This window comes from Nymphaea colorata, chromosome 7 (assembly GCF_008831285.2).
Source record: "Nymphaea colorata isolate Beijing-Zhang1983 chromosome 7, ASM883128v2, whole genome shotgun sequence".
Classification (NCBI taxonomy): domain Eukaryota; kingdom Viridiplantae; phylum Streptophyta; class Magnoliopsida; order Nymphaeales; family Nymphaeaceae; genus Nymphaea; species Nymphaea colorata.
The window spans coordinates 10,558,332-10,570,956 of record NC_045144.1 but is presented as its reverse complement, the minus strand read 5'-3'; the positions used below and the strand labels follow the sequence as shown (position 1 = coordinate 10,570,956).

The window sequence follows — 12,625 nt, the reverse complement described above, 5'->3', positions numbered from 1 at the left end:
AGTTGGTTCTTCTATTCTTGTTCCCATATCAAGGAGTTAGAGTGTTTATGCAATAATAGAAAGTTAGAGAGTAGATCTTTAAATATTTTCTTATATTTAGTGGATTGAATCTATAATTGTTATATTGCCAACCCTAATCTCTTTTAACATGAGATTAAGGTTACGTGAAAGTGATTCTTTTTGGCTCTCTCTCTCTCTCTCTCTCTCTCATTGTAACATGGTATTAGAGCTAGGTTTGGCGTCAACAACCAAGTGAGTTCTCCGGCGACCAACTTCTCCTTCGACTATCTTCTTCGGCGATTTCTTCCGTCCTCCCTCTTCTCATCGCTCATCTTTATTCCCTCTTATCACCCAATAAGGAGACAATGAGAAAATAGGGTTTCGGTGTGCTGTGTGGAGAAGGACCTGATCACGCCGATGTGGAAGGCATGATCAGATCCTCAAGTTGATCTCGTGGATGCTACTTCAGCGGTGATCAGAATTTCATGTTGATCACGTGGGGCAGAGTCAATCTGCTGGTTGAGGATGCAGCGTGACATGAGAAGCTGCTGTTTGTGGAGTCAATCTGCTGTTTGTAAACACAGTTTGACATGAGGAGCAGAATCATCTACAGATCGTGGATGTAAAATTAGTAAAGTGAGGCTGCGTGAGTTGTGGGCTGCTGCTGATCGTAAGTACATGATCTGTCAGTTGATATCGTTGATTCCTTTGTTGTGTGGACAACTAGCTTTATGTGGAAGAACTGTAGTTAGAAGTAGCAGCAGTCTTCAGTCGATGGGGGAAGAAATTCCAGTCATCGGCTGAAACAGTTTATTCTATATTGTTGTTTGATCTATAAAGTTTCAGATCTGATATTGGAGTTATAAGATTCTTTTCAGAAGTTCCAGTCATCGACTGAAATAGTTTATTCTATATTGTTGCTTGATCTATAAAGTTTCAGATCTGATATTGGAGCTATAAATTTCTTTTCCAGATTCGACTGTATTGCAGTTGATATTTCTCTGATATCAGTGATCAGTACATTACGTTTTTTTTTCCAAATCTGTGAGTTACAACTACATCCTTGACTCTTTAACTTGTGCACCATTCTGGTCTTCTTTATTTACTATGGCTGAAAACAGTAAATCTGAAGGGTCTACTAAATACAAGATGGCTGGGAATTCCTTCTCTTATGGAACCACGATCAAGCTTAATAGTTCAAATTATGAAATATGGTCTAGTGGGTTCATAATGTTGGTGGCCGGTCATAGGAAGAAATTTGTCCTTGAAGAGGATGAACCTACTGAGAGAAAATGAAAATATGCGGCGTGGGATGAAGACAATTACATTGTTATGCCTTGGATTATGAATATATCATAGTGATATTGATTGTTTACGTTGATGATATTGTTCTCACCGGGGATAGTAATCAAGAGATAACTCAGACAAAGGAGTTTCTATAGAAACACTTTGTCACAAAAGACCTTGGACAACTCCTTTATTTCTTTGGTATTGAGGTGGCCCGTAGTAGTAAAGGAGTTGTAGTATCTCAGAGAAAATATGTTCTTGATCTTCTGCAGGAAACAAGTTTATTGGGGGCTAAACCTGTCACTCTTTCCATGTATCCTTGCATTCATATACATGATGATGAATCAGAGACTTTTTGACTCTAGATCTTACAAATCTCTGATAAGAAAACTGCTACATTTGACTGTCACTTGCCTTGACATTAGCTTCGCTGTGAATAAGCTATAAGTCAATTCATGGAGCAACCCTGGAAAGTTCATTGGGACGCTGCTCTAATGATTGTCAGATGCCTGAAATCAGCCCCAGGAAAGGAGTTATGGTTCAAAAAGGGAGAAGATGTTGATATAGAAGCATATAGTGATGCTGATTATGCAGGGTCTGTAGAGGACAAAAAGTCTACTATAGGTTTTTGTGCTTTTGTGGGAGGTAATCTTATTTCTTAGAGGAGCAAAAAACAAGATGTGGTGGCTCGATCTAGTGCTAAGTCTGAATATAGGGCTATGGCTCAAATTTTGCGGAAATGTCATGAGTCATATCAGTACTTCTAGAGGTGGGTGTTTCAGTAAATCTCCTAATGGAAATGTATTGTGACAACAAGGCAACAACCTATATTGCTAACAATCCTGTCACTCATGAGAGGACAAAAACATATTGAAGTGGATTGACACTATGTTTGGGATTTAGTTCAAGAAGGAATTGTTAGCACTATTCATGTCTCATCTAAAGATCAAGCAGTTGATATTTTCACCAAGGCTCTTCCCATAGGCGATTTCGTGAGAGGTTGTAACAAGTTGAGCATGATTGATATCTATGCTCTAGCTTGAGGGGGGAGTGGTAAAGGGTGTTTCTACAATATTAGAAAGTTAGAGAGTAGGTCTTTAAATATTTTCTTATATTTAGTGGACTGAATTTGTAATTTTTATATTGCCAACCCTAATCTCTTTTAACGTGAGATTAAGGTTACGTGAAATTGATTCTTTTTGGCTCTCTCTCTCTCATCGTAACAAAAACATTGGTAATTATAATCAGCACTTGAAAGTCTCCTCTTTACATCTATCACTTTTTCCATGTTCTGTTTTTCTGCCCAAATCTCATTTCTGCCAGGCAGCACAAAGCCACAAACACACTAGAAAGTATCTTCCTGCGGAAAAAAAGAAGAATTGGAAAAGGATGAAAGAAAGGATCAACTATATTGTTCTATTATTGCTGGATACTAATAGAGTATTCTCATGTTGTCTGTAGTATCAACTGAATGTGAGATTCTTTTTCATATGCTTGTTATCCTTCTTAGTTTTGTACCTCCTTGGTCAACCATATTCTAATGAATTTTCCTTCTCTCTCTGCTGCTTCTGGAAGTCTTTCTTTGTTTTTTACCTAACCAGGGCTGGACTTGTCATGATAAAAACTTATGCATATTTTTGTGTAATTTAATTTCTTGTTCGTCTGAAAGCATATTTGGTGTGCCTCTATGTGATCTAGATTCTCTGGCTTAACTCCCAATTTTGTTTGTTTCTTATTTTGCTTCACAAAAGTAAGAAAAAAAAAATGGCAACTTAACTTCTGTTGAATTTTTATGAACATGTATGGTCTTTGAAATATCTTTATTGGCAGTAAAGTTCTCTGGCCTACTTTGGTTATCTTTGTTGCATGTTTTTCTTTCTTTTTTTTTTTTGGGTGTTTGCAGGTTGACTTGTGTATATGCGTCTTGCAAAGTTGAAGAATTTCATGTATCTGCAGAGGAACTTGGCAAAGGAATTCAGCAAGATCATCAAGTTATTCTTAACAATGAAATGATAGTTTTGCAGGCAAGGTCATAGTCATTTTATTGGTTTTCTTCTTTGAATCTGATGTATGTGGTCCTCTGTTCTCATTTGGTCGTTAATGCTGATCAGAGTTTGGGATTTGATCTTATTGTATATGCACCCTATCGTTCTATTGATGGCTTTCTCGAGGACATGGAGGTAAGCAACAACCTTTTGCTGATAACTTTTATATGCAACTAGTAGCCCAGTCAACATGTCATGTACAAATGGAAGAAAGAAGCTTTCAATAACTCATTATCAGTTCTTTATGGTGCCAAAGCTTATGAGGCAGCTTTCCTCTGTTTAGATATCCTTGTTAGGGCTGCAACTGGGTTTATTCTGGTTTAAGAGGTTTTCCATTTTTTAGCTGAGTCAGATGTTTGTGATACAACCTCCAATTTGTTTCACTATCGCAGCTTCTACTAGCTTGCATTCCTGACTCTTTGAAAGTTTTCACTTCAAGCAAACAAAATTCTTAACTCGTACATAGATTGGTTTCTTACAAATGTCTAAAATTAAAACATCAAGAACTTTGGCCTGTCGGGCTGAAAATGATCTGCTCGGCTGTAGTGAGCAGATATCCTGCTTTTATGTGCTGTTGTAGTGTCTACACCATAGAAGAATTGGCCGAGATCTTCTTAACAATATGAAACAGATTAATGTACAAAAACTTGAAAATGCCCCTAATGGTGGCTCCTTGGTGCAAAAATGGATGGGAATAACTTTAAGAAAACTTGGGCCAATTGTGCATTCATATGTGCAGAGACTTGGTGTGGGTGCATTTGGTTGCATCCAGCATGGGCACATGTCCAGCTTCATTTGTCATGGGGACGACCACAATGGCACCAGCTGCAGGTGTAGATGCGACATAGGTGTGGTAACCTCATTGAAGAGTCTAAGTTACATAATCTATCAGTTTTTGCATCAGAACAATGTCAATTATTGGTTATACAATTTCTGAAAATGTCTCACATTCTTGAAACATCTTTTATTAGTTATCTCAATCAGGTGTTGTCAAATGTTTCTAGAACTTTTTTATGACGATGTCCTGTTATTATTTTTTTTTGTGCTGCTTTACTCTTTGACATGTAATGCACCAACATTGACCAATGAATCTGTTTCAATTGGTCTTTAGGAGTGTTGCCGAGCAATGGATGGTCAGCGCCAATTTAAGGTACTATTGATTGCCGTGTTTTTCAAGCCTTCTTATTTGTGGCTGATGGATACAGTTATCCTTGCTCTCGAAAACACGTTGAACCTGAACTCAGGTTTGTCCTCAAAAGCATGGGCAGTCCCACTTCTCATACAACATATATGCCCTTTCAACCACGCCGTTGCTGCTTTCTTTTACTTTTCTCTGTTTATAATGTTTCTCTTTAAAAACTTCTTTTGGATTTCAATGATATGCACAATCTAAGATTTTTAATAGTCCTTCGAAGACATTTCAATGAGAAAAGCTAAATGTAAACTAGTCTATGCTCAAGCATTTGCATGTGTATGCACCTGCAGAAGTACATGCAGATGTGCAAGCAAATGCACATGTGTTATTTATCCCAAAAGTTTAGTAACTATATTTCCCAGTATTTGTCTAATATCTATTCTCTGATTAATAGGATCTAAGGGATCCTGCAAGGCTGGAGGTCGACAAAATTATGCTGACAGATGCACCCCTCTTGTTCCCGCCTGCACAGGTGTGCATCTCTTTTATGAAACAAATATATTGGCATAAAATGTCAAATCAGATGAAGGTTTCTTTTCTGTATTTTGAATAGATATATTAGTTATTTCTTTCCAGAATAAACTTGCTTCTGACTGTTAGATTGATGGTACTCTCTGGATGCTATGCTGGTCATTTCTTCTGGGATGATGGTTGGGAGATTACTTCTTGTTTTACTATAGATTCTAAAGTAGAACTGTAAGCATGCATAGAAATGTAGCTAAAAGGTGAAAATTATCCGTTCAAATGCCATTCTTAAATATGCTAATAAGGTAAGAGAAATCCAGGTTGGGTTTTGAGACCTGAAGTAAATCAGATTTCATAGTATCCATGCTGTATAATCTAATGTGATAAGATGACAATCATAGTCTTTTCTCCTTATTCTTATAGGGAAGAATCATATTTTGTAAGTTATGGATGAAGCACCTTGATGTATTTCCTTAAAAGAGTGTTATGATCTATTCGCTACAATATACATAGGCACACGCAAAAACGTTATATGAATGTATTGTATGGCCATATATAAGCATGAGCATATATGTGTATCTATATATCGTTATATATGTGTTTGTGATGCATATGTACTATGCATGCACATAATATATTGTTTATATTTAGTGTGTAACATGTAGACATGTAGCCAATGTTGTAAAACGCGTATCGTAAGCCGTATCGGTCGGGCTTTAAGATACACCGTATCGTAACCGTATTGTAAATTTTTTTAAAAAATTATTAATAAATCAGAAAAAATTTAAAAAAATTCGGAAAATTCATAAAAAAATCAGAAAAAATTAAAAATAATAAATTGTTCATAGAAAACATGTTTGAGATAATGATAGACTTATTATTGCTATAAACTTACGCGTTCATCATTCATAAACATCAAAATTCATAACAATAATACAATATCATTCAACAAAGCATAAGGCCATAAGCCATAAAGTGATAAAGTCATAAAACATTCAATCAAGTGTTCAACAACCATAGATTCATAACTCTTCAGTTTTTGATACATATAAAATGAAAGCACTCTTGACTTGACTCTCATTCATGATTCATCATTCATAATCTTCATCATCTTCATCTTCATCTTCTTCTTCTTCTTCATCGTCAAGAATTGGAAGATCTTCACCAACATATTCAGCACCAGCAGTAGCAGACTCTCCTTCATCAACAAAGCCTTCTGTTGCTTCAGCTTCAAGGTTGAAGCATTCAAGATCTTCATCATCAAATATTGTAGCTGGTTCTTCTTCAATCCATGGCTCTAGATCGTCAAAATTTTCCAAGCTGATAGGATCGAACTGAGATGTGTGCTTCCTTGCTAATGATTTTTCCAATTCTCTACATTAAATAAGAGAAAATTTGTTAGTATATAATTTCATATAAATATATTGTACAAAAAATGTAAAGTGTAAACATTAATTAAGCTATATGCCTATATTACCTTTGTTTCAACCTCATATTATATCGAACAAAGACAAGGTCATTCAACCTTTTATGTTCGAGCCTATTCCTTTTTTTGCTATGGATATGTTGGAACACACTCCAGTTCCTTTCGCATCCACTAGCACTGCATGTCTGGCTGAGGACTTTGACTGCAAAACGTGCTAGGTTTGGACAATCAAACCCATACCTATTCCACCACAAATCTAAACAAAAATATAACAAATCAATGTGAAAGTTTTAAAAGAATCAAATGTAACAAATGCAAAGTAAATTAAAAATTTCTATGTATTTACCTGGACGCATCGTTGTCCTGGCTCGAACGGCGGCAGGTAGTCCCATGTTCCGAAAACAACTATCATATAGATCCAACTCATTGTGCACAGCATCTTGTTCTGTAGAATCTTCCACTAACACATTAATACAATCTAACAAACCATGCATGACTTCTCTGTCCTTAAATGTAGGAGAAAATCTAATTGCAGGATTTAGATAATAAGCTGCTGCATGAAGAGGTTGATGAAGCTGTCCAGTCCACCTTTTATCTATAATCTTCCATATGGGCATATATAACTTTTTCTTTTCCTTTAAGTTGTCTCGAATTGCCTCTTTTGCTTTGTCCATAGCCTCATATAAGTACCCTATGGAAGGTCTGTCCTCACTGTCAGCCAACCTGAGAACTTTAACTAATGGAACACAAACCTTCAATAGCTTCACACATGATTCCCAAAATACGTTATTGAATATAATATCCACAACTAAAGAAGCATTTCTTTTATGAGCATGTGGATATGCAGCCCATTCTTCACTAGCAAACATCTGTCTCAAAGGAGTTCTTTGTTTCACCACACTCTGCACAGTCAATACATTTGTGGCAAATCTATTTTGTGCAGGTCGTATTAATTCAACTCCTTTTGTAAATTTTCTCATCAAACTCAATACATATGCATGATTATAGATAAATTTTGTTACCTCTTGACATTGGTCAATGGCTGATTTCATATCATGCATCTCATTAAGATCTTGAAGCATTAAATTAGCACAATGAGTGGCACATGGACTCCAATAAAATGTTCTATACTTTTGAAATAACAAATCTCCTGCAGCTCTATAATTTGCAGCATTATCTGTAATAAATTGTACAATGTTTGCATGTCCAACTTCTTGTACGACATTATAAAAAACATTGAATAAAATCTCAGCAGTTTTAGGAACATCAGACAAGTCAAGAGATTTCAAGAACATTGTACCTTTAGGGCAATAAACAAGAAAATTTACAAGTGTTCTTGACCTTGTATCAGTCCAACCATCTGACATAATGGAGCAACCTGTTTCTTTCCAACATAATTTCAACTCATTGCAATGCTCAGACACTTCTTTGACTGTATCCTGAAGAATTTTGCCCCTCAACTGATGATATGATGGCATTTTGAATCTGGGGCCTATAGAAGCAATTGCATCTGCCATGACTTGGAATTGAAAAGAATTAGCTGCATTAAATGGAATACATGCATCATAAAACCATTTCCCTACCTGCTTTTGTGCATGATATAGCATATCTTTAGATGTCATAGCAGCACGAATATGCGGCTGACCACCTGGGTTGGTATATGAAGGGAAAAAACTCTTAATAAAGCCAACACTAGACCTACCAGTAGGAACTCTACCACTAGGTGGTCGCATACCACACCTGGCCTTAACATCTGTTGTGCCTCTCCTCTTCCTTCCCGTTATGCCAGATCGACCTCCTTCATACATAATCCCTTTTCCTCTACGATCTCTACCTCTTGAGGTCTCCAAATCTATTCTTAGACTGCTATCGTCTTCATCATCACATTCATAAGCTTCTTCCTCTTCTTCTTCATCTTCCAAAGGCACATTATAGCCTACATCTGCATCTTCAATTTCTTTTTATTTTCTCTTTTGACGTAAAGCATGAAGCATATCTAAACATTGTTGACGCACAAATGGAGGCAAATGTTTGTTTGGTCCTCCAACACAAGGAGACGCATCTTTGGAGGTCCCTGCCAAATGGTGTTTCATTCTAATAATCCCTCCTGAAAGTGTATTCCCACAGAAGCCACATTTGAGTTTCAAACGGTTATTCTCCTTCACCCTTTCACACCATTGCCATGTAGGATCCATATCTTCAAAAAAAAAAAACGAAATCCTATGGTAAACTTAATGAAAAACACTCAAAGTCTTCCAATCTACGATTATACGGTAAAAAATTAAGAATACATGGTAAGAACATGAGATTTCATACCTTACGAAGAAGAAATGTCTGAAATGAAGAAAACCCCTTTCCTTCCCACGAAAATCAAGCACCCACGCACAAATCGACCACTTAATCTTCGATTTGACGATGAAAATCAAGTTTTTCACGGTGAAAATGAACGATCGCCCTCCCTCACGGCACTATCCAAGCATTAGAAATGAAGAACGGAAGAAAAATTTAAAAAAGAAGCCGAATAAGTAGGTCTCGGCCCCCTTTTTCGTTTTTAGGCCGTATCGTACGATACGGGGTGTATCGCCCCGTATCATACGATACAGGCCCTGTATCGTACGATATGTGCGATACAGGGCCGATACACCCCCTTTTTACGATACGGGGGGTGTATCGTACCATTTTTTTCAAACGAGACGATACGTATCGTACGATACGGGGTCGTATCGTACGATACGTACAACATTGCATGTAGCATATGACATAAGTTGATTTCCTTTTCGGTTCTGTTGTTTCTAGATATATTGTTTATATTTAGTGTATAGCATGTAGAACATGATATTTGTTGATTTTCTTTTCTGTTTCTCTTGTTTCCTTTTCCCCTCTTGTTTTAGAGGTGTTAGTTTAGCCATGGGGTCTTCTTAGTTCTCACTTCCCTTTACCCTGCATTTCTTGGGCTAGCAAATCTTCCTATTATGCAAGTATAACTTGGGTCAAAAGCACCCCTAATAAATAAAAGACATTAGAATGATTCCAGAATATTGCTTTGGAATGCAGTATATATCTCCTTTCCTATGACCTTGGCCCAATAAATTCACCAGACTGATAATCCTGAACTTGATAGTCATTGGATGAGAACACAAAATTGTAAGATTTTGATATCTAATACCAAACCACCGAATGAAGTTAGATGCAAGAGGAAGAGAGAAGTGGACTGCATGTCCAAGCAAGAGAGAGATGAAAGAGAGCAACAACAAAGAACGTCTGCATTTTGTTATCATTATATACTGTTAAAGATGTAAAAGAGTTTTTCTGAAATATTAGAAAGTTAGGGAGGAGGTCTTTAAATAGTTTCCTATAGTTGGTGGACTACTTTTGTAAAGTCTCCAACCCTAATCTCTTTTAGTAGAGATTAGGGTTACGCTAATGAATCCTTCTTTTCGGCTCTCTCTCTCTCTCGTAACATGGTATCAAAGCAAGGTGTGGCGTCGACAGCAGGGTGAGTTTTTCTGGCGACCATCTTCTCCGGCGGCCACCTTTTCGGCGAACAACCAAGTGAGTTCTTTATAGTTCTTTTGTCCTCCTTCTTGTCATCGCCCATCCTTTATTCCCTCTTGTCACCCAATAAGGAGACAGTGAGAGAATAGGGTTTGGGCGTGTTTTGTGGAGAAGGACCTTATCACGCCTATGTGGATGGCGTGATCAGATCCTCAAGTTGATCTCGTGGATGCTACTTCAACGGTGATTGGAACTTCATGTTGACCACGTGGGGCAGAGTGTTGTGGGTGCAGCGTGACTTGTGAAGCTGCTGTTTGTGGAGTCTATATGCTGTTTATGAACGCAGTTTTGATATGAGCAGAATCTTCTATAGATCGTGGATGTAAAATCAGTAAAGTGAGGCTGCGTGAGGGTGGACTGCTGCTGATTGTTAGTACAAGATCTGTAAGTTGATATCGTTGATTCCTTTGTCGTGTGGACAACTAGTTTTATGTGAAACAGCTGTAGTTATAAGTAGCAGCAGTCTTCAGTCAATTGGGGAAGAAATTCCAGTCATCGGCTGAAACAGTTTATTCAATATAGAAGCCTGATTTATAAACTTTCAGATCTGATATTGAGTTTCAGTCATCGGCTGAAACAGATTATTCTATATTGTTGCCTAATCTATAAAGTTTCAGATCTGATATTGGAGTTATAAGTTTCTTTTCCAGATTCGTCTGTGTCGTAATTGATATTTCTCTAATACTAGTGATCAGTACACTACGTTTTCTGTTCAAACCTGTAAGTGACAGTGATTTCTTAGCCTCTTAACTTTTGCGCCAATCTTGTCTTCTTTATTTACTATGGCTGAGAATGGTAAATCTGAAGGGTCTACTGAATACAAGATGTCTGGGAATTCCTTTTCTTATGAAACCACAATCAAGCTCAATGGTTCCAATTATGAAATATGGTCTAGGGTATTCATAATGTCGGTGGCTGGCCATAGGAAGAAATATATTCTTGAGGAGGATGAACCTACTGAGAGAAAAGGGATATATGCTGCGTGGGATGAAGATAATTATATTGTTATGTCTTGGATTATGAATAGTGTGGAGTCTCATATAGCCTCAACTATTGCATATTATACCAAGGCCAAGGATATGTGGTCTTTCTTGAGGAAGACATACTCACATGCCACTAATGTAGTCAAAATCCTACCTCTGGAAGAGGAGTTATGCAACATACGGCAAAGGGATCAGGACCTATCTCAGTATTTTGCTACATTGACTGTTGCATATGAACGGTTAAAGGCTCTTCGTCCACCTTGCCAGCATTGTTATGCATTACACTTTGAAACTGGTATGGTAGTGAAGTTTCTATCTGGCCTATCTTTAGAATACTTTGTGACAAAGTCTCAAATTCTCACAGGCAGTGATCTTCAAGATCTAGTAGACACTAATAATAGGAAGAGTCGTCTTGCAGCCACTCTTTCTCAGAATACGCATGACACACCAGTCTTTGCACTTGTGAGATCAGGAGGACGGGGCCCTAGTTCTTTTGGTGGCACTAGGGGACGTGGTACAGGCCGTGGTGCAGGACGTGGCAGATTTCAGTGCTCTTATTGTGGCAAAATTTGTCATCTAGAGGATCGTTGTTGGGACAAGCATCCTCACCTCCGTTCGAACGTCTCCTCTGGACGTGGTGGAGGTAGAATTGCCACCGGCGAAGGTCCTTCTTCATCCCAAACAATCCATTCAAAGGCAACAATATCTATGGTTGAGTTTTCTACGGATTCTTCTATATCTATGTCGTATGTTAGGTTGCCCAATTATTTCTCTCCACGTCTGACAAAAAAAATTCTGAATTGTTAAACAGAACATAACTGAAAAAAATTGCATTGCCACCCATTATGAAAGCTTTTCATAAAATGTATTAGTGTGAACAATGCAAAAAAACCAAATGGAATATTATAAACAACGATGAAGCTACAATACCTGTTATTTTGTTATTTGTTACTGCATAATATGTTTGAAACGATGTTGAATCATGTCATGCTATGTCACCTTCAGCAGTGTCCTACAAAAAAACCAACAGTAATTGATCCATACTTTCTTGCACTTGGGTTGTTGAAGTTTCACCAACTCACAAGTTTAAATTTTTTACTGGTAGTGAAGGTGACTGAACTCGTTCAAAATTATAGTGCTGCTGAGAAGTTGCTGTTAGCCAAGAGTGAGCATTTGATAAAAAGAACATTATATTCTTGAGAACAATTTGTTGAAGTTCACTATGCTCTTTTTTCATAAAACAATATTATCATGAACGTTATTAGTATACTTATATACTTAACAACTCCATACTTTTATGGAGGACAAAAAACATGACCCACCAACAAAAGGAAGAACAGACAGCCGCAAGAAAATCTAAAAATCCACCAAAAAAAAATCTCAAAAGATTGACACTACAATAAAAACTTCTTACTTGAGATCCACACACTCTTCCTCATCAGACTAAAAAAACTTCTCAAAAAAACTCACAGAAGAAAAAGGTGTTATGCCACAAAGCAGCAGAGAGAAAGAGAGGGAGAGAAAAAACCTATAAACCTTGTGGAAGGGGAAAGGAGGAGGTAGCAAACAGTCCTGCCCGCAAGAGCAGTGAATGCGAGTGCTGATCGCGTCTGAGGCAGCAGCAGTGATTTCTGGTGGGTTTCATTTGGGCAAGAAGAAGAAGAACAAG

General features: G+C 37.4%; 2 protein-coding genes across 9 annotated transcripts in view; one reads left to right on the top strand and one right to left on the bottom strand.

Annotated features, from left to right (window-relative positions):
• Positions 1-12,625, top strand: part of LOC116257482 (cyclin-H1-1) — a 61,022-nt gene that overhangs the window by 29,694 nt on the left and 18,703 nt on the right. For all 8 annotated transcript variants that reach the window (XM_050078719.1, XM_050078723.1, XM_050078722.1 and 5 more), the window contains 4 exons: positions 3,191-3,311; positions 3,399-3,467; positions 4,444-4,482; positions 4,922-4,999. In XM_050078719.1, coding sequence (XP_049934676.1) covers positions 3,191-3,311; positions 3,399-3,467; positions 4,444-4,482; positions 4,922-4,999 — 307 coding nt within the window. The remainder of the gene's footprint in view (positions 1-3,190; positions 3,312-3,398; positions 3,468-4,443; positions 4,483-4,921; positions 5,000-12,625) is intronic.
• Positions 5,874-8,190, bottom strand: LOC126410218 (uncharacterized). Its single transcript, XM_050078717.1, has 3 exons — positions 6,765-8,190; positions 6,470-6,674; positions 5,874-6,366 (listed from the first exon to the last, which is right to left on the bottom strand). Exons 1-3 carry the CDS (start codon positions 8,149-8,151, stop codon positions 6,084-6,086), a joined length of 1,875 nt encoding a protein of 624 aa, XP_049934674.1. The 5' UTR covers positions 8,152-8,190; the 3' UTR covers positions 5,874-6,083.